At 34.6% G+C, this 23,169-nt stretch overlaps 1 protein-coding gene across 1 annotated transcript; it reads right to left on the bottom strand.

Moving 5' to 3' along the window:
- Nucleotides 1–18,572: 18,572 nt before the first annotated feature.
- On the bottom strand, nt 18,573–19,482 carry LOC131021488 (calmodulin-like protein 30). Its single transcript, XM_057950696.1, has one exon. The coding sequence runs from the start codon at nt 19,310–19,312 to the stop codon at nt 18,755–18,757; it is 558 nt and encodes a 185-aa protein (XP_057806679.1). The 5' UTR covers nt 19,313–19,482; the 3' UTR covers nt 18,573–18,754.
- Nucleotides 19,483–23,169: the final 3,687 nt, after the last annotated feature.

Raw genomic sequence — 23,169 nt, 5'->3', positions numbered from 1 at the left:
TAATTCAAATTTTACCGACATGCATGTGCGAATTATATATATTTGCATTTCATCTAATTTATAATATGTATTTCTAAAAAAAGAAAATATAAAGGGACGTCCACAAGATGAGACACTTGAAATGTATATTAAATTTGGTGTCCGTTTTTATTACTATTTTTTATTTTTTTATTTTAATTTTGTATGCTTATACTCATTATATATATAAGATTTATTCCACCTAATAAGGCGTATAATTATTTCTTATAATTTAATTTTACTTTGATTACTTCATAATTTATTATGAGGACTGACAAATTCAGATTTTTTAACATAAATTTATTGAAATAAATTAGTACTCCATAATTTATGATATTAACATATGAAAAACATATCAAGTTTAATTCAAAACATATTATTCTTTCTCTTACAAAAAACACATGTTTTATTAAAATTATTAAACTTATGAGTAATGTACACAATAAGGATGTGTAAACTAGCCTAGCTAGTTATATAACTATGTCGACAATAACATCTATTAATATATGAAAATGTAGTTTCAACGGATAGTTTTTACCGCCATCTTTTGACAATTTCTTTTACAATATTTATTCCCAAAATTTAGGGATTTAAGTAAACGTGTGTGTCCCTCAACAAGCAACTGCTATTAATTTCCCTTCAATCAAGTTTCTATATCAACACAAAACAGCAATTTACGAAAGGGGAAACAACCGATTTCTGAAAAGCAATCAAATGAGCCTTTTAACCATAGAAAAGAAAAGAATTGAATGAGGTCAATCTTCGGTCGACTTATGCAAAAGTTTATGAACACAATAGCAATTGTCTTCCAATAATAATACATTTTGATTTTTCTTTTGTTTATTTGAAAAAGATGCTGTTTTTCTTAATTATAAAATCTTTTTTTTTTCCTTAATTGAGAAAGAAGATGGAAATTTGAATAGAAGATGACTACAGTGAAAAAAGAAGAATAAGCTACACCTTCTCTTGAATCTACAATCGAATCTACAATCTACTTCTGTTTTTTCTCTTTCCAACTGAGAGAGAATATGAAAACTTGAATAAAAGATAACTTGGATGAAATAAGATAATACTGCAAAAGAAGAAGCAGAAGAGAAGAAGAAAAAGACCGAAGGAACAATCGGTGATGAGGAAACAAAAAAGAATAAGGCAAGCGGCGTGGAGAGATGATAACAAAATCAGGGATTCTTAAATATGTTTTTATATTATTATTGCACTTATTAATTTGGAATATTAAATGAAACAATTATATAATTTTATTCGCCTTTAATTTTGCTACTGTTTTTACATCTTATTTAAATTAAATAATAAAATATATATGTAATTGTACTATTTTATCCTCTACTTCTATATTAAATTTCTCTCTTTACCTACAAATTTGGACAATTAAGAACACAAAAATATGCATCTCTCCATAAATTTGAAGAAGAAAATACTATATTCATATTTTTTTTGTAACTACGTCGACTCACGAGTTCAAAAAAAAAGTATTATCATCCACAATTTTTTTCTTCTTTTAAATAGTAGTATTGTAAAATAATATTAAATTAAATGGATAATAATTTTATCATAATAGTCGAGTGAGTTATTAATAAATAACTAACTAACTATATATGTGTGTATTGTTATTAAGTTTATTTCATGGTTACCTAACGAGCATTTGATTTAACTAATTCGAAATAAAAACATAATGAAGATTATTACTCTTAGATTTATATTAATAAATTTACATATAATAATGTAAAATATATAAAAATAAATTTGAAACAAATAAGTTATAAATTATTTAAAATATCATTAATTTCAATGCTCGTCGTATATCGCACGAGCAAATCTCATTTCGATGCTCACCATGCATCGCACGGGTGGATGTACTAGTGTTATGATAAAGATAAGTTCTGTTACAAACATGACTAGATATAAATGCAAATACAAAGACAAAATGTTTTGTGTTATAACATAAAAACATATTTTAAAAAAAATCGAGATGACACAATATAATTATAAAAGTAAAGAGATTTTAATTAATTTAAATAAATAAATGATGGTTTATTCATCTTTTACATATTATCCTTTCACTAACAAGTCGTTATCAGATAGCTAGGGCTGTTTGCATGTGTTTAACAAGTTGTTAGCATTTGATCATATAACGTATTGATTCTTGGATATGAAAATGACGTGACACGATCGTATCATTATCACGTCAACACATAGCAATAAGTTTAAACACTAATTAATCTTTATCGTATCAATAATTACGGGTCTCAAAATAGCCCATGAAATCTTGGAATCTATCTGAAGAGGGAGTTTTTTCCCCTCTTATTCTTCCCTTCTCCCTTTTTCTTTCTTTTCTCCTACCATTTTTTTTTCACTTTTTTTTTCTTTTTCTCTCTTTGTCTATCTCTATTAGTTTTTTTCTAAACTCAAATTTGCTTCATGAAAAGCATTTAAAATGCATCTTAAATTTAAGTTCTGTGACATAATTTTTAGTATGCTATAAAAATCATAAAAAATGATTAAAACAAAAAAGTTATGAAAAAATGAAAATTTAATTAGTACTTTATTTTCTCCTTGTTCATTAAATTTTTATAACTTTTTATTTATGTTTATGTATGATGAAAAATATATTTTTATATTATGATGTGTAATACTCTATAATAATATTTTTGTGTAAGACAATTTTCATAATCAAATAATTTCAATTTATTTAACAATTATAATTATCATCATACTTTATACAAACCGCATTTTAATAATGTTATACGTTGTAGTATATATTTATCATTTAACCCGACGAATATGGCTGTGAATAGCTATGTCCAAAGCCGCAGCACTTTGAATTTCATCAATCGGATACGGCCACCACCCCTTAACACGATCCATATTTGCCATAATATCAGCCGACCTATTATCTTCTCTGTAGATATGGCTAACCATAAGCTAAAAATCCGATAAAAGCTTAAGTGTAGCTTTCCAAGACATAATAAACCTCCAAGGAGCGCGAATTCACCAAGTTTACCATGTAAGAAGAATCCGCTTCCAGCCAGAGATTAACCCAACCCTTAGTATGAGCTATATTAATAGCTGTAATAACCGCCAACAAGTCTGCTTCAAAGGCAAACCCACGCCCCCTTTCACATGAAAACATCCACGAATAAAAGCCCAATTATCTCTAAAAACACCACCCGCTGCAATCAAACCCGGAGATCATGTCGCCGAACCATCCATATTCACTTTGATCCACTGATTCACCGGCGGCCACCAGTGCACTTCAATTATTTGAGGATGAGGATGTCGAAGATTCGATATGGAGGCTGCATCGCGGCCCATAGATATCGAGATTTTGTATACGAGATCAAGGCAGAAAGGAATGGCCTAAAAAAAAGAAGGCCCCAATCTATTCACGCTGAGTGGTATGAATGGATTGCTTATTGGGATAGTGATGCAGTGGTATGGAATTCCGAGAAGCATAAAAGTGTAGAATTGTTCAAATAAGGTTGCATAAATACTTAATTTATGGTTGAATCACTTTATATATAAAGCTATAACCCGTCTCAGTCTATCTTCGATGCTTATTCCATTCTCCACATGAATAAGGATGTACTCCCTCTGTCTCATTAGGCTTGTCCCATTTCTTTTGAACACGGTTATTAAGGAGAGTTAAATTAGTGTAGTAAAAATGTATAAATGTGTGGGGTCATATTGTTTGTAATATAAAATCATTATCAAAAATAGAAACAGGACAATATCAATGGACAACCTAAAAAGGAAAACAGGAAAAGATCAATAGGACAGAGGGAGTATCATATATTGACCCTAGATCTGAGGCTGTTGGGGTATGTATATGTTTGTTTCATAATTAGTGATTGTTTTATACATATTGTAAAGTTATGTTACTTATGTAATTGTGTTGGTTAATATAAATATAGAGAAAAGTTCACGAACTTGTTAAGCAGTAGAATCAGTCAATGGATGGATCTTCTAAGCTACGGAAGGTGGACATGACAAAAATATACGTCGAAGCTATAGGCATGGTTGGACAAGAAAAAGATGATGTTTGAGGTTGGTGGCCTCGCATCGAGCTTCAGGAGTGATGGTTCAGTGAATCATCTCAGTTCCAATCTACAACTTATGATCAATGCTAGATGGGTTCGCAGGAGCAGCTGCAACACGAGCGAGATGAGCACGGGAAAGAGTCAGAGCGAATGAAAGCTCAAATACTTGCTCAACATGAGTTTCTTGTGCAGCTTTGCATACAGTCAGGACTTCTCCCCACCACCACCGCCTCTTTGACTTTTTTTATACTTCGTGTAATTTATTATGGATACTTTTACTTTTTAATTTTGTTGTAGACACTTGTACTGTTATGGTGAACGTTGAATTATAGTTTAATATTAAACTTTTATTTAGTTTGAATATTATATTAAAATGTATGTGAATTGTTGTACATTTGTATGTTGGATTCTAACTGAATATATCATCTACGACTAGGTTCAGAAAAATAAGAAAAAAACTAGTTGATAAATATCACAGAATTACCGACGGACGTGTTTCGTCGGTAACTATTCCGGAAACTTGCGGCACCTTTCAAGAGACAAATACCGATGGACAGTAGGCATCAATGATCATTGATAAACGTTCCATCGGTGTGACATTCAAAAAACCCAACCGACGCAAGTGCCCATTGTTAGTTAGCAACAGGTAGTCCGTCGGTACTTTCATCGGTATTTAAGTGAGGATGAGAGAATTTCATTGGTAACGTATTTACTGATGTTATTGACTGCGGTGGATGCTTGTCGTCGAAAGTCCGTCGGCGGTTCTATTTATCGACATAATATACTGTCGATGTTTGGCAGAATCGTTATACACAATAGCACTTGTATATCTTTGACGTGTTAATAAATAAGCGAGCAGAAAACTTATGCTTAGCTTATGACAACTGTAGAGGCTAAAATCTACAATCGAAGATGACGTCGGCACGCCCAGATCGATTGGGCACTAGCAACCTGTCAACATAAGAGCACGTATGAACCCTAGGTTGAGCACCGGGAGGGGGTGTCGACCGTAGAGCCTTCAACGCTCAAGTCAGTAACAGAATAGCAAAGTGGAATGACAAACATAATTGAATAAGAGAGAAAGACAGGTTGTAATGCGTGGTTATTCCAAGCTGTTGGCGGGGTCGGAGGGTGAAAACGGTGACAACGGGTTGTGATAATGGACGATTGGAGGCGGAGATAGACCAGGTTGGCTATTTCCGACTTGGAAGAGTAACGAGTGTGGTGGCAGAAGTATAGAGTATTCAAGAGATAGAGAGTCAGGTGGATTTTTTCGTGTCTCCCTTTATGACCTAGTTTGGATGTTTATATAGAGGATATCCAGCCGCTAGGGTTTCTGCAGTCTGGCCTCGACAATAACCCTTATCTCCCAGGTTGTTGCGATTTGGACGGGATCATATAGATCTACCCTATGACTGCGTTAGCTTGGTGAGAGACGTCTTTTAGGGTTTGACGGCTGGGAGACGTTTTTTAGGGTTTGACGATTGGGTCTTGTAACTTCGTCAATCTAGTAGGTTGACAATAACCCTTGGGCCCCATGCGATATATCCAGGTTGGTTGTGGATTCAAGTCGATCTATAGCTTTCCGAGCTAGATGGGCCAGTCTGTTTGACTATTTGGATTTCTCAGGGTCGTGCCAGATTGGTGAACTAGCTTGTCGGACTAGTTTGACGGGCTCAGGCTGAGTGCGAATTATTCAGCCTGACTGTTTATACAAGTTGGACTTGAAGTGGGATAGTCAACCTGGGTCGGTCCAGGTTGGTCTTGCAATAAATAGAACTTGACTTATCAGGCTGAGCAAACAAGTTTTCTTAAGTAATTGGGTGATCAGCCTCGTTATCGATCCAAGTTGCTTCGAAGTTTGTTGGGCTGGACTGACCGGGTTGTTTGACTCATTGGTCCAGCTTGAAATGTTAATTGGGGTTGGGCTAAGTTGACGGATTTTGCCTACAACGACTAGGTCTTGAGTTTACTTAGATAACCATATTAAGAGAGCCAAGAGAGCTATCTTTGTCTAAATAATACTCACTCCGTCCGCCAAGATTATGACAATTTGCTTGGGCACGGGATTTAATAAAATTGGTGATGATTTTGATGTAGTGGAGAAAGGGTCCCACCACTTTATGAGATGAGTAGTTGAGATTGAATTTTGAGTGGTTTTTTTTGTAAATAAAGAGTGTTAGTAAGGATAAAATATTAAAGAGGATGGTGGGACCATTGCCATAAAAGGAAAGTGACATAATCTTGGCGGACGCTCGATATAGTAATTGTGACATAATTTTGGCGGACGGAGAGAGTAGATCTTATCAAGAGCGTGTGATTCTGTGAGCTAATCTATCGATAATTTAAATTTATCGGTTTGACAAATAACTTAAGTACCAAAAGTGTTAATTGCTCCCTTTGTACTGCTATCAAAAACATAAATTGCTCCCTTTGTATTTGGAGAAGTTTTTGCACAGCTCGTGCAGATTAAGTTGATGCTGACAAAAACTATATGCATGAATATGTTGGTGAAAGTGTACTGACAATATGTAATTACATAAACACACAAACATGACCGTATAATTTATGGCTATAATGATTCACCATTGCAAACTTCAAAGGCTTCCTAGCTAATTTGTTACTACGCACGAAATTAGACTCAAGAAAATCCCCATAAAACACACACACAAACACGATCACAACCAGAAATGTATTTTTTATTTTTTAAGGATCGATAATAGTTCCCTTCAAGCATGAAGACCAAACTAAGTATATATAGATCAGTAAAATTTGAAGCCCATAGACCTCTCTGCAAAATCCAAAAGCGACTCGATCTCGCTCTCATCAATGTAACCGCTGCCGTCAACATCCGCTTCGGCGAGGCCGCGGCCGCTCTTCCTGGTGGTCATGAACCACACGCCGCGGCTGCGGATGGCGGCGCGCAGCTCACTTAGGCTGATCTTCCCGTCGTTGTCGAGATCGAACTTCATCAGCCATTTCTTGAACTCCTCCACCGTTATCTCGTGCTGCCCACTGCTGCTACGAGCTCTACCTGCCACACCTAAAGCCATCGCTGATATTTTGTTTATGAACAAAGGCTTGGCTTATTTAATCACATGAGAAGCGAATCTCTTTTGTTAACAGCATGGGATTCTCTCTTATCTTGTGATCAACGTGGAACACGATAGTGCATGTGAATCGGGTACTTGTATTTAAAAAAGAAGAAGATTCATTCAAAGGACAATCACTCATTTTTATACCATCTAAAAACTTGCAAGATCTTTGATTCCAAACTTCTTTTGTAAACTAATTTAATTTTTCATAAGAACGTAAATGACCCAAACAACTTGGATCTAGGTTCGATTCGATAAAATCTTATTTGATGAAGTTCGTTAATCAAATGAATTTAGCTTCTTGACTTGATCTTCACACTACTCCCTCGTGAACAAGTTCGTTAAATGAACTAATTTGAAAATATAAAGTTGTCAACTTAATATAAATTATTCATTTTTTTTTTATAAATTAACAAGTCTATAAAAAAATTTAAAGATCGCACGTCAGTGGACTCGAATCTAATACCTGTGGCATTGAACATTTATCACCTATGTACTTACTAAGAAACGTTTTTATATTTCTATATTTATATAAATTAATACCATCTCAATCATCATATTTATAAATATAAAAAAAAAATTAACTTTAACTGAAAGTATTTGAGCTAAATATTGAAAGAAAAAATATGAATAATTCATAATAATAAAAATTGATATTATGAAAAGGCAAAAATCAAATAAGTTAAAAATGAAAATCAAAATAAAAAAAAATAATTGAAAAACAGATTTATTAAAAAAAATATGAGAGAGGATAGAGAATTCTTTTAAATTTTAATCTTTAAATAAATATAATTTTTACATTTTAAATCAAATATTTACATAAAATATATCAAATCAAAGCTCTTATCGCGATCTTTAATTTGATATGCATATTATATATTTTATAAAAAATTAAAAAAGAAGATAAAAAAGAGTAAAATTTTGGAATAGCCAAAATGAATCATAAAACACAAATTATGGCCACTCATTGAAAAAACATAAATTTTGGCCATTTTTATAGCTTTGGGACGTTTTTGCCCTTAATTGGGCGGACTGGGTAGGGTCAGGAGCGCGGGTCGCGTGCCGGGTAGGATCAGGCACGCGGGTCGGGTTAGGCACTTATGGCACTATTAGTGCCATAAGTGCCAACGAAATTTTTTTTTACTCCCCCTGCCCTGTCTACCCCCCAGACCCCCGACCCCACCCACCCCTAAGCCAAAAAATTTTACTTTATTATTTTATTTTATGGCACTTATGGCACTAATAGTGCCATAAGTGCCAACGAAATTTTTTTTTTACTCCCCCTGCCCTGTCGACCCCCCAGACCCCCGACCCCACCCACCCCCAAGCCAAAAAATTTTACTTTATTATTTTATTTTATGGCACTTATGGCACTAATAGTGCCATAAGTGCCAACGAAAATCCAAAATAAAATAAAGTAAAATGGTCTTTTTAGCACTTATGGCACTAATAGTGCCATAAGTGCCAAACATGCAGAACAAATATAGAAACAACAACATCATCTAAACCCTAAATGGAACATTTAAACCCTAAATGGATAATCTAAACCCTAAATGGAACATCTAAACCCTAAATATATAATCTAAACCCTAAATGGAATATCTAAACCCTAGGGGAAGTGTTTAAAAAGTTCCTTTTGGTTTGGGGGTGGGTGGGGGGGTAGGGTCGGGGGTCAGGGGGTAGGCAGGGCAGTGAGAGTAAAAAAAAAAAATTTGGCTTGGGGGTGGGTGGTGGGGGGGTGGGGTCGGGGGTCTGGGGGGTAGACAAGGCAGGGGAAGTAAAAAAAAAAAATTGGCTTGGGGGTGGGTGGTGGGGGGGTGGGTGGGATCGGGGGTCTGGGGGGTAGACAAGGCAGGGGAAGTAAAAAAAAAAATTTTTTTTGGCTTGGGGGGGGGTGGGTGGGTGGGGGGTGGGTCGGGTCTGGGGTCTGGGGGGTAGACAAGGCAGGGGAAGTAAAATTTTTTTTTTGGCTTGGGGGGTGGGTGGGTGGGGGGGTGGGTGGGGTCGGGGGTCTGGGGGTAGACAAGCAGGGGAAGTAAAAAAAAAAAAATTTGACTTGGGGTGGGTGGTAGGGGGGGTGGGTGGGTGGGGGGGTGGGTGGGGTCGGGGGTCTGGGGGTAGACAAGGCATGAGTTAATCCCTAAATCTGGATCCGGGTCAAAGGAAGTTGTTGGATCTATTTGGTTAAAGGGTAAATTAGGTAGAACACATAAAAGATGGCCAAATATTGATATTTTAAATTTTGTGGACAAAATTTAAGTTTCAATCACCAATAGGGCCATCCGGCCCTATTGTTTCATAAAAAAAGTAAATAGAAAGTAAAAATATAGTTCACAAATAAATCTTCACTTTTATTATAACTACAAAATTACCACTCAATTTTTAAATTAATTTAAAATTGATTTCAAATTGAAAATTATGTTTTTAATATATAAAAATAAGTATTTTGTTTTCTTAAATGATTAGCATTAAAATTTATATCTAAATTTAAATATATATATATATATATATATATATATATATATATAAAATCCATACATCGCAGGAGTGGTTAAGCATACTAATTAATATAATATGGTACACCATAATATAGATAAGGCGTCGATGGAACATAGAATCAACGGAATGCTTTCTCACATGTTTTTTTGGGGGATTTAGGCAAATAAAAAATCTCAAGTCTCTCTGTGCAAGTTAATCATGTTGTCGAATCTATCTATTCATATTTTAAATGGTTGTTGTTGCCGCAAAAAAAGATGGAATAAAATACAAAAAGTGTGATATCTGTGCTATATTAAAGGGTAGCTTTTAATTTGAAATTAATTTTTTAATTTTATAGTTATAATAAAATTGAAAATTTATTTGTAAATTATATTTTCTCCCTCCCACGAATCTTGACACGTATTTCTTTTTATTTAATTTCTTTCTAAAATTTTAAAATTTGACTAATTATAAAATATTTAATATGTATATCAAATTAAAGATCACGATAATAGCTTTAATTTGATATATTTTATATAAATATTTAATCTAAAATTTAAGAGTTATATTTTTAAAAATTAATTTTTTTAAAAATTCTTTCTCCTCCGTCATCTTTTTTTGAATAAATCTATTTGTTTAATTTTTTATTTTTGCCTTTTCATAACACCCGTTTTTAGTGTTATTTTTTATTATAGTTATACATATGATAATTTAGTTGGTATCGATTTTATATTAATATAAAAATATAAAATCATTTTCCGTGCATTGCTCGGGATACAAATGCTAGTTCTTAGTATTTAATACCCACTTAACACTTAGAAGTATTAATACCTCTGACAGCCCAAGTCATCTTATTATTATTTGAGTCCATTACTGAAGCCTAACAAAATTCTTTAATTTATTAGTCCACTTGAAAAATAAGCCCTCCCAACTTCTCCATCGCGCTTTCGTTAACTATAGTGTGAGCCTGAGTGGATTAAATTATAGGGGCCTAGCCATTTACATAATTTGGCCCAATAGATCAAATAACACTAAGAAACATAAATCAAGTCCATCACTTTCTTATTTACTTTTACCGAGTCCATCACTTAAAGTATCGTGAAGATTTAATTTCTATGTAAGGAATTAAATCACATAATGTCATTTAATTAAAATTATATAAAGTATAAAAGTTAATTAAATATAATTTTGATTTAAAACTTTAATAATAAATCCTTTTTTGGTATTAAAACATTTTTTTCTCCAGGTTCGAATTGACTTAATTCTAGACACAAGAATTTTTCTAAAAAAACAGGGTATTACACTATTCTATTTTCAAATTATTCATTACAAAGATATTATATATATATATATATATATAATTTACCCTAATTAATATTTATCAGTAAAAATAAAAAAACACAAACCTAACTTTGAGTTAATTAATCATAATAATCAAATTTTAATTTAAAAAATTGAAAAATTAATATAAAATTAGTTGGAAACCCTAATTGGTTTAGTTAATCTTAATTAATTATCATAAAATTTTACTACAGATTAATTTCTTTGTTTAAAATAAAGAACATTAGTTAATTAAATAATTAAAACTTAACCACGGAATTATGCCATAGTTAAAAATAGGATCATTTACTGTTTAAATACACCAATTTCCTCCAATTTTGAATTTTAACATGAACTTTCAATTTTTTTATTAAAATACATGAAAATTAATAATTACTCAATTTTTCACACCGGCCTACATTTCCTCCAAATTGAATTTGATGTGGTGTATCTGAAAGATAACTAGGATTCACCGACAATACTTTAGTACAATGTCGTGCTGAAGTATCCGTCCTCTATGAGTCATAATCATCTTTTCAGATATGTTATCTCATATTAAATTTAGAGGAAATGAGGGGTCGGTGTTAAAAATCGAGTAAGTATTAAAATTCATGTATTTTACTAAAAAAATTGAAAGTTCATGTTAAAATTTAAAACGGGAGAAAAGTTGGTATATTTAAACAGTAATAATCCTTAAAAATAAGAAATATTAACGGACGGAATTATTCCATAGTTAAAAATAAGGAATATTAATTAATTAAATTATTAAAATTTAATTATAGGATTATTTTTTAATTAAAAATAAAAAATATTATTTAATTAAATAATTAAAATTTAATGACGAAATTATTCCGTATTTAAAATTCGGACATTAAATTAAAACGTTATTTCCCTATTCACTCGCGGCCTACTCTAATCATAACATGGTACCAATCGCCAGTTAAACCGCTCCTTGCAGCAAATCTGCAGAATCTTCTCGATCAATTCTAGATCGAGCTTTCTTCTCCTTCAAGTTTTCTAGTTATTCGATCCGATTTTCTCTCACTCACCATGGAAAATCGCAATTCCGCTGCACATCTAGCACATCTACCTACAATCATCAAGCTAGATCGCACGAACTATGTTTTCTGGCGAGCTCAAGCTATTGCTACCATCTATGGTCATGGTCTCGACAACCTGATCTCCTCTACTGCTACTTCTCCATCGCGTTCTCTTCCATCTACCTCTGGAGCTCCTAATCCAGAGTATGCTCTTTGGCACCGCAGAGATCAGCTTCTACTCAGCTGGCTTCTCTCCTCCGTCAGTGAGTCCATGCTAGGACATGTAGTCCGCTGCTCCCACGCTCGTGATCTCTGGCATACTCTCGAACGCTTGTTCATGTCTCAGTCTAATGCGCGCATAATGCAACTGCGTCTCCTTCTTCAATCAACAAAAAAAGGCGACCTCACTGTTGAAGAATTCTTCTTAAAGATGCGTGGATATGATGATCAACTGTCTGCGGTTGGGCAAATTGTGAATGATGAGGAGTTAATCATGTACATTCTGGCTGGTTTTGGTCCAGAATATTAAGCATTAGTGGTAAACATCATGAATAACTCTGACACACAGAACTTGCAGGAAGTTCAATTTGCGTTTCAGGCTTATGAACTTCGGTTGCTGCAACAAAACTCTTCTCTCACTTCTCTATTTGAACCTACTGCCCATATTGCCTACAAAGGAGGTACTGCTCAAGATGCTACTGAAATGTCTAATGACTCTAATCTTCCTCAAGATGATATGCAGGGAGATCCTCACTGGTATATGGATAGTGGAGCTACTGCTCATATCACCAACAACATGCAAAACTTGGCTATAAGCAAAGACTACATTGGACAAGAACATCTTGTGGTTGGCAATGGTAATTCTCTCCCTATCTCTTCTATAGGCTGCACTTCTCTTTCTTCCCCTACCTTTACAAAACAGTCCTTATTACTCAACAACATCCTCTATGTTCCCCAAATCACCAAAAACTTGCTTAGCATTTCACAATTTACCAAAGATAATCAAGTTTCAATTGAATTTAATCACACTTGCTGTTTTGTCAAGGATCTCAAAACCAGCAAGATTCTCTTGAAGGGCCATCTGCATAAAGGGCTGTATCAGCTTGATCTCTTTTCTCTTTGCAAGAGTTCTTCTATTCAGTCTTGTAACACATCTACTTCAGTCTCATGTAATCATTCTGATAACATCTGTTCTGTATCAGAATCTAGAGGTAGAAATCTTCTGAACTCTGATCAAGCTCTTGTAATTTGTAATTAGGGATGTCAATGCAGCCCGAAACCCGTGGACCGACCCGAATAGCCCGACAAAATTAGAGGGTTAGGGTTGAAAAATCGCAACTCGAAAAAACCTCCAGCCCGATTAGCCCGCACCCGACTAACCCGGAACCCGATAGGGCTAGCCCGAAAACCCGGTGGGCTGACGGAATTGTGACTGATGCATCCAGTTACAACTTCTGCTATGTTTAGATCTATGGCATTTGCTTAAATATATATATGTAGCCTCATTAAAAAAAGTGCAATTAATTAGTTAGAATATATATGTGTGTGTGTGTGTGTGCAATCTCATTAAAAAAAGTGAAATTAATTACGATTTTTTTGTAGAAATTGATTATTAGTATCTCATTAGTTAGAAATTAATTATAAGTGTCTCATTTTAAAGTGATACCATTTTTTTTTCTGTCAATGAGACGTGCATGGCAAATCCATTAATTATTTAGTAATAATCCAAATTGATTCTAGTGCATTGATACATGTTAAATTTTACTATCTCATTTTAATATAATTTTGTTTATGTAATCTTAAATATCTTATATTTTTGCATTTCATGCTTTGCTATATAATTTATATCTTTAATATCTATGTATATTTAATACATTATACATTAGATCATTAGGAATCATAAAATACAAATGATAATTTTATTTTTACGCCTTTAATCTAATTAGCCCGATGGGCTAGCCCGAAACCCGAAAGTTTAGGGTTAGGGTTGAAGATTTACAACCCGAAAAAATCTTCAATCCGATTAGCCCGCACCCGACTAACCCGGAACTCGATAGGGCTAGCCCGAAAACCCGGTGAGCTGGCCCGATTGGCATCTCTATCTGTAATAAAACTTCTCAATTTGCTGGTGTTTGTACCCAAAATTTGGATATTTTGCATCGTAGTCTTGGACACCTTGCCCCTCATACCCTAGCAAAAGTATGTGCTACATTAAAAATACCTTTTAGTACATCTAAACTAACCTTCTGTGATTCTTGTAAAATGGGAAAGCTGCATCAAAAATCTCACATTACTCAGACCATTAAAACCTCTTCACCTTTTGAGCTAGTCCACTCTGACTTATAGGGTCCCTCTTATGTTTCTTCTCTAAATGGGTATAAATACTATATTGTGTTTTTTGATGACTACAGTAGATATTCTTGGATCTATCCTCTCACTGTCAAATCACACACTGCTGAAATTGTTAAAAACTTCATAGCCTTAGTCAAATGTCAATTTGGTGTTACCATTAAAGCCTTACAAACTGATTGGGGGGGGGTGTGAATTTAGACCCTTAGTTCAACATCTCAAAACTTTAGGCATCCATTTTCAACATCCTTGCCCTTATATTCATCAACAAAATGGAAAAGTTGAAAGGAAACACCAACACATTGTAGATACCGGTCTTACTCTCTTAGCTCAAGCTGCACTTCCATCTACATACTGGTGGGATGCCTTCTCAGCTTCTGTTTATCTCATAAATAGGCTTCCTTCACCAACTCTTAATCATAGCACTCCTTTTGAACTTTTATTTCATAAAACACCTGACTATAGCCTCTTAAAAGTATTCGGCTGTGCCTGCTTTCCTTACTTACGACCATATAGACAGCATAAACTCCAATATAGATCATCTAAGTGTATATTTTTGGGTTATAGTGAGTCACATAAAGGGTACAAATGCATTGGTGCTGATAACAAAATTTATATAACAGATACAATGAGTTTTAATGAGTCTGAGTTTCCCTACTCTACACTTTTTCCATCTTCTATTCCCACTCCATCCCCCAGCCCTTCTTCCTCATTCACTTTTCCAGAGCTCCCTCACCTCCCACAAATTCCATCTCCTGTCTCATCTCCACCTTCCAGTCAAGGCTCTTCAGCCTCTCCTTCCACACATCATGCTACCTCATCATCTACATCCTCAGATGTTATAACATCTTCCCCAGACAATTCCTCCTCACCACCATCTGCTCATCCAACTTCTCCTATTGTTACTTCCCATTCACCACCCCCTACTGTCACTCATCATCCACCACATACAAATGCTCATCACATGATCACCAGAGCCAAACATGGGATTTTCAAACCCAAAAGCTTTATAGCTCAAGTCTTTTATGTTGAAGTGAATAATGAGTCTAACTCTACTGATCTCATTGTCCATGAGTTTCTACCTGACAGTTCTAAGCAGGATTCCAGTTCTCTTCCTTCTCTACCGCAGTCTGTGGAGGAGGTGCTTGCTCATCCTGGGTGGCTCTCTGCCATGAATAAAGAAATTGCTGCACTAGGAATTAAAGGTACATGGATCCTCTTACCATCTGATCCCAGCTACAAGGTTATAAACAATAAATGGGTTTTTCGTGTAAAAACCTTATCTGATGGAACTCTAGATCAGCTAAAAGCTCGATTACTAGCCAGGGGTTTGAGTAAATTGCGGGCGTTGACTATTTGCAAACTTTTAGCCCTGTTGTGAAGGCATCTACTATAAGGTTTATGTTCAGTATTGCTGCCTCAAAAGGTTGGTCTATGCAACAAATAGACATTAACAATACTGCCTTCTTGAATGGTGATTTAGAAGATGTCATTTATATGAAGCAGCCACAAGGCTTTGAGGATCCCATTCATCCTGATTATGTTTGCAAATTGCAGAAGTCCTTGTATGGTCTCAAGCAGGCTCCTCGCGCATGGTATGATAAGCTTAGGGGTTATGTCTATGAACTTGGTTTCAAACGCTCTAGCTCGGATTTCTCTCTATTCTACAAAAATTCAGGTGGTGCTCTCACTTTAATTCTTGTCTATGTGGATGATATACTTGTCACAGGGGATGACTCGGCTTATGTACTCCAACTGATCAAGCAACTTCATGATACTTTTGCTCTCAAACATCTTGGTGATGTACATTATTTTCTTGGCATAGAGGTAGCCAAGCCAAATTCCTCCACTTACAATCTATGTCAGTCAAAGTATCTGCATGATCTTCTTGCCAAAACTAGTATGTCTTCCTGTAAACCATGTCCCACACCTATGGCAACTTCTCCAAAGCTCTCTAAAACTGATGGTACACTATTTTCTGATCCATCGCTATACCGAAGCACTGTTGGAGCATTGCAATATCTCACTTTAACTCGTCCAGATATAGCTTTCACCATCAACAAACTGAGTCAATTCTTATCATCTCCATCTGATCAGCATTGGGCTGCTTGCAAAAGAGTTTTGCGCTATCTCAAGGGTACTTCTCAACTTGCTCTTCAGTTCACCTCTTCCTCTGCAGTAAAGTTTACTGGTTTTTCGGATGCGGACTACGCCAGCTATCCCGATGATCGTCGTTCTACCGGAGGTCACTGTGTTTTCTTAGGTGACAATTTATTGCTTTGGAGCTCAAAGAAACAGCCTGTAGTTTCTAGGAGTAGCGCCGAGTCGGAGTATCGCTCCCTTGCAAATGTTGCCACTGAACTCATGTGGCTTCAGTCGCTTTGTCAAGAGTTGGGACTCCCATTTACTCATCCTCATCAAGTTTGGTGTGACAAAACAGCAGCAGTTGCTCTCTCAGCAAATCCTGTTTTTCACTCGCGCACAAAACATGTTGAGGTCGACATCCACTTCGTTCGGGAAAAAGTAATGGAGAAAATCATTGAAGTAGGGCATGTTCCAACTGAAGATCAAGTCGCCGATATCTTCACCCAAGCACTCCCGGAGTCTCGTTTTTGTTTGCTTCGTTCAAAGTTAAAACTTGTACAACCAGGTTGATTACATACAAATCAATCCTTTTTGGGAGTATGTTAAGAGTATGAGTCAGCATAGCTGAGTCAGCTATGAGTCAGCAGTCTAGTCAGCAAGTTTGTTAGTTTGTTAGATTGTTAGCTGAAGCAGTTAGAAAAGTTAGGAGCGGTTACTCTGCTCTCTTATATATTTGTAAATACTTTGTATTTTGGTTAAGTCTTTGAATACAGAAAATCACTCTCCAAATCTCTCTCTCTACTTCTCTCTCAGTTTTCAGTATGTTTAACAGCCTTATGCGCCACTTTTCGACAGGAGCCGTCGTCGATCGGAAACACCGTTGATTGTTTTTCTGTAGTATTCCATAACTTTGAATTTATCAATCTATTATTATCGAAAAAAGTGAAACTAAATGATAAAAAACAATCCCATATACCCTAACTAGATGAAATAAATCCTAGTTAATAATCACAAAATTAAACTAAAACATACAAATTAAAATTGGATACAAAATATGCAAAAAAAATTGAAAAAAATTAAAAGTGAGACACAAAATAGGACAGCAAATGTGGTACATTGGATTTCAAGGAGTCGACATAAATGTAGTTCTATATAAAGACTCATTTGGTACATAACATATGATAAAACGTGATAATATCTTGATAAAATGTATTAAAATATTTGTAATATATAAAATTATTTATTACTCAAGTTTTTCTGTGTGATCATCCGCACGGTAGGAACTACTTAGATGCTTTAATAGAATACTTGTAAATATTCTATTAAAGTCTTTATTAAGATACTTATAACTTTGCTATTCATAAGTGTCCTCATTTATTAAAGTTTCAAGTATGGTCTCTGGTAAAGTTGTGGCTAAGTTGTACTATAGCTACCTCTTCGAATTTGTGCAATCATTTCGAATACTTTATCATGAATGGCCAAGAAAAGGTGGAAAAAAGGTACTAAACTTAATTAATTTCGCAATGTGCGGTTTGAAAATTTTGAAAAGCTAGAAAGGAGCTTATATTTAAAGATATTAATTCGAAGTTTGCTAAAATTGTAGAGGTGTGAAGATTAAAAATGGCTACGTACAAACTATTCTAATTCTTTTTCCTATTCATTAACATACCGGTGTTTTAATTTGAAAGAGTGTATACCGTCTAGTTTATAATTTTGTTCTAATTCTCTTTGTAAAGATTGAGTATCCATTATAGTCATTATTTATACTCCCTCCGTCCACAAAAAATAGTTCATTTTTGTCATTTTGGGATGTCCATAAAAATTAATCCATTTCTATTTTTAGAAACAATCTATCACATGGTGGGCTCTATTCTCCACTCACAATACAATTAATTATCATTATAAATACTTTTTAAGTGAGACCTTTTTTACTCACAATACAATAATTATTTTTATTAAAATTCGTGCCGTCCACCTTTAGGACTATTTTTATCTTTTTATCTTATCTTGACCCTTAAAACAAATCGAATGGTAGAAATTAAACAAAGAATCTCATCCAAGTTATCGAGAAGTCATCTATGAGATGGTCCCACCCTCGTACAATTTCGTAAGTTACATGCATATATAAGTCATGAGAAAAATGGATGTATTATTTGAAATCGGAATAGTTAATATCAGAAATTAAATAGGACAGGTAATTCGATGATTACATATTAAAAAATAATAGTAATAAATTTAGCAAGGCTCTTGATTAACTTCCCTTATAAGAAGCACGCATATATAAATCTAATTAAGTTTGATGATAACATATAGTTTAGGCAGTTTTGATGTTTTGTTTCATCATGTTGGTGAATTCATCCATGTCAATGAGCCCATCTCCGTCTCTATCAACCCCTCTTATCATCTTCTTGCAGCCTTCCAAAGTGGGCCTCTCCCCCATCCTCCGCAGCACCTCCATCAGCTCCTCCGCGCTGATTTTGCCGTCACCGTCGCAGTCGAAAACCCTAAACGCCGACTGAATCTCGCTGCTCTTCGCATCTGCGTCGCTGCCATACAGTTTAGTGAACTCATCTAAGTCAATGAATCCATCTCCGTCGGCGTCGGCCGCCTGAAATGTCTGCGCTGCCTCGCGTTTGGTGGTGGCGCCGCCGAGGACGCGGAGGGCTTGCATGTATTCTTGAAGGGAGATCTTGCCGTCGCCGTTGGCGTCGAACTTGTTGAAAACCATTCTCACTTCGTCGGTGTTTGGCTCAAAGCTTTTGCTGCGCATGCTCGAGGATTTGTGGGTTTCTTTTGAGCGAATGGTTGCTTTGGGAGATGAGGGTTTCTTTGAATTACTGCGGTGGAGACCGAGGAAGCTGAGTTTCGACATGGATTAATTTCTGGCTTTATGCTGTGGAAAATATATATACAACCAAAGATGTTGTGAAACATCAATGGAGGCGTCACACTTATATAGGTTTAAGTGTATCTACGGAATTTGTATTCTAAAGTATCTCATATACATTGTTCATACTTTTCGATGCGGGCCTCTTAAGATTCTTTGGTCCACTTCTATTCTTTTGGTTAATTGCCTATAAAATATAAAATACTAAACTTTTATCAAATTTTAATTTTACATAAAAAACTTAAGGTAGCGTGCTAATTATTGAACTTTCATAAAGTTCTAATTTTTTTATGTCTATCCATTTTTTTTTCTAAGAAGAAAGAAAATATTTTAAAGATTGAAATAATTATGTTACTTAAGTAAAGATTATTAATTACCATCAAAATAAAAATTAATTTGTTAGTTAATATTAATACCTTTGAAGTAACCACTTTGTTTAACAAAATATTAATAGATTATTTTATCTTTAATAAAATTAAATTTAAATATTAATATATCAAAAATTTGAAAAATGAAAAAGAAACATAAAAACACAACTTACCCCATATGCCGCGTCCACCCTTGCTTTCTCCCTACACGTCTGTTCAACTCTCTCATTTCCATCCTCTTCTATGCTTCCACACGAGCTCGCGCCACCACCACTGCTGAATGAGCACCATCGATGGTCGAGTCGCTACCTGCATCGCCACAGGCCAACAACTCTATTTTGCACCGGAAACCCCTTCGACTCCGACTCCAACTCCAAGCCGCAACCCTAACCCCTAACATCACGTATCCAGTGGCAAGCATCAGGGGAGGGGGGTGTGTGAACTTGTACAAGGGTTTGGCGGGGGCTCCCCCGACTCCCGAGTAAAAAAAAATTGGGGGGGGGGGGGTTGTTAACTTGTACGAGGTTTGGGGGAGGGGCTCCCCCGAGTAAAAAAATTTTGATCAGTTCATACAGTTTTTTTTTTGTCAATTGTTTCTACTATGAGAAAACAATGACAATTTCTTTTAAATGACAATTAATTTTGATATATACTCATCAATTGAAAACGTTGCAAGATGTTTTGGTTAACAATGATTGAAAAAATATTTTTGTCAATGTACACGACTATAAACTGTTTGTTGAGGTTATGTTATGTTCTTTTTCTTAATTTTGTTACATGTTCAAAAAAAACATTAACTGGAGTGGGCTGCGCTTAGACTGGTTGTGGCTGCGCCACTGCACATACCGAGAAGTCTAAATCCGTCCGTCGTTTAACATCCAGGATTAGCATAAGGGGGTGAGAGTTGAGGGACAATGGAAACTTGCAGAGAAGAAAACGGGGGAGACTTGCAAATAGGAAGGACGATGGGTAGTGGATGGTGTTGATTTTTTCGTTTTTTTTTTTTTTTTTTTTTTTTTTTACTTCATTAATGGAAAACTAGTCTATACACATTTTTATGATTATAATTAATATTTTTTTATGGTTCATATTAACCTTTTTGTTAAGTAAAATGATTATTTAAAGGTATTAATACTTTTTAAAAGATCGTATGATGATAGATTTGAAATTGAGACTTTTGGCCTCAAACATTAATTATGCCACCACTATGTCGACACATGCATAATCTTCACATGCACACTAGACTGTATCCCATTTCTAGTGTCCTACTTTCTATTTTCTGTATAGTTTTAGTTATTTTTTCCTTTAATTTTAATTGATTATATTTTGATATAACTTTTTAAGATAATTAATTAAGGTTCATCAATTTAATTAGAGTTTATATTTTTTATGTTTAACTTTTAATTAATACTTTATCTGTTTCATAGATAATGAATACTTTCCATTTTTGTCTATCTCATTGATAGTGACTTAGTTCAAAAACAGAAATAATTATGGCCCTTAATCCTCCTTAATACTCATGTCCAACTTACTTCACACCCTAAATAAGTAGTTGTCACTTTTCGATATAAATTTACTTTACAAATCATATTTACAAGTAGTCCTCATTTACATTACATCCTAAATATATACATCATTATTAATTCTCGTGCTCCGATAAAATGGGTCATTATCAATAAGACGGGTGTAGTAATTGATTATTAGAATTAATTAATCATAAGTTAGATAATATGATCTAGTTATAAATATTAGTTAGATATTTATTTAATAATAATATTTTTTATTTATTTATAAATTAGTAAAATTAATAATGAAACACGGTGAGATATAAAAAATTATAGAAGAAAGGATCCCATCCAACTTTATTAGGCAATTTGTTTCTAATAACTTTATTGTTTATGCACTAAAAATGATATTGATATAAATAAACTATATAAATGGATCCCCTCAAATAAATTTATGTAAAAAGATATCGTGTAACATCCAAACTCACCTTAGGTAGATAGACATATATATCTCCTAGTTTAGCATTGAGTCATACCGCGGGAACCTTTTACCGTGTAAGAAAAAGATGTCTTTTGATACTCTAGTCTTTGTCTGGTCCAAATAGATAACAATTGCATAAATCCTTTAATAAAGAAGATAGGAACTAGCAAATTGTTTTGGGATTTCTGCTTTCGTTATTTTTCCATTTGATTCTATTTCAGCTTTTTTAGTAGTACTCGATGTGTACACGTCTCGCACGAGGATAAAATCCTTCTCACATCATCAACTATAATGAAGGAACATTTTTCCTGTGGTAAAGTTGGAAAGATTCTAAACTATGAATTTTGTATCCTTTTTCTACTTTGATACATGCATTGTAGAGTATTCGGGCTTTAGGCCGTTATATAGTATCAAATTTCATTGGTTGAATTTATTAAGTTTAATAATTCAGATTTTTTTAATAGTTTTAATGAGTTTGATGAGGATGGTATTTGGGTCCACTTAATAATGAAGGATTAAATCCAAATACCTGAAACCTGTGGGCCCACGAATGTACTTGCATTTGACCTACAGGGGGCGGAGCGAGCGTAGCACAGATTTGCCCAGTTGAAGAGGATCCGTAAGAGCTGACCAAATCAACTAGGGAGTTCCAAGACCAGCAACAGGAGAGGTTTTGCGGTGAAGATTATTTCAAGGCAGAGCTGAATGACGAAGATGCCAGAAGTCAGCTGATCTGAATAAAAAGACAAAAAGACCTTTTGTAGCCGGCAAAAGAAGTGCACCTAAGAGCGCTCAGTAACTATTTTGTAGGTGGTCCCACAACAAACTTATAGCTTAATTTAGAGGCGGAGGGATATTTTATTGTCGGCCAACATGGGAAGTGGAAACGTGAAAGGATGAAATAGCCCTTCAAAATCGTGAAGAGCAGAGTTAAAAGGACGAAAATGCCCTAGATCGTACTAGTTTTGTATTTACTAAAATACCCTCGTCTATTGTAGTCTCGGATCTACATATAACTGTTATACATTGTACCAATCATTCCACGCAATTCGAAAGGACATGGATGGTTTAGGCCTGCAATTGGAGTTGTTAAAATTGTTGTCCCCAATTTAGGCCCATTCCTTAGCGGCCCAAGTGCCAAATGATGTTGGGAGAGTTCTCGGAATTTCACATTCAAAAAGCATCCAGTAAATATATCTATAATTATTGGATATATATGAAAGAGCTAGAATTCTTAATTATTGCAAAAATTGGAGAATTCATTTCAGTCATCTGATCGCTAAATCTATGGCATCTCCTTGATTTCACAGTAAATGCATTAACTTTATATATTTTGTGTAATGTTCTCACGAAAAGAATATAATTCTCATAATACTCAACCATTATATATGCATATATATAAAGAAACAATAGGGCCGAATGACCCTATTCAACATACAACATCAAATTTTGTCCACTATTTGAAAAAACATAAATTTTGGCCATTTT

Source organism: Salvia miltiorrhiza, chromosome 4, assembly GCF_028751815.1.
Source record: "Salvia miltiorrhiza cultivar Shanhuang (shh) chromosome 4, IMPLAD_Smil_shh, whole genome shotgun sequence".
NCBI lineage: Eukaryota > Viridiplantae > Streptophyta > Magnoliopsida > Lamiales > Lamiaceae > Salvia > Salvia miltiorrhiza.
Note: the sequence above shows the minus strand (reverse complement) of the source record. Positions and strands in the feature narration are given on the sequence as shown.

Excerpts from the sequence above, each read along its gene's own strand:
- LOC131021488 (XM_057950696.1), bottom strand. The coding sequence starts at position 19,312 with ATGTCGAAACTCAGCTTCCTCGGTCTCCACCGCAGTAATTCAAAGAAA.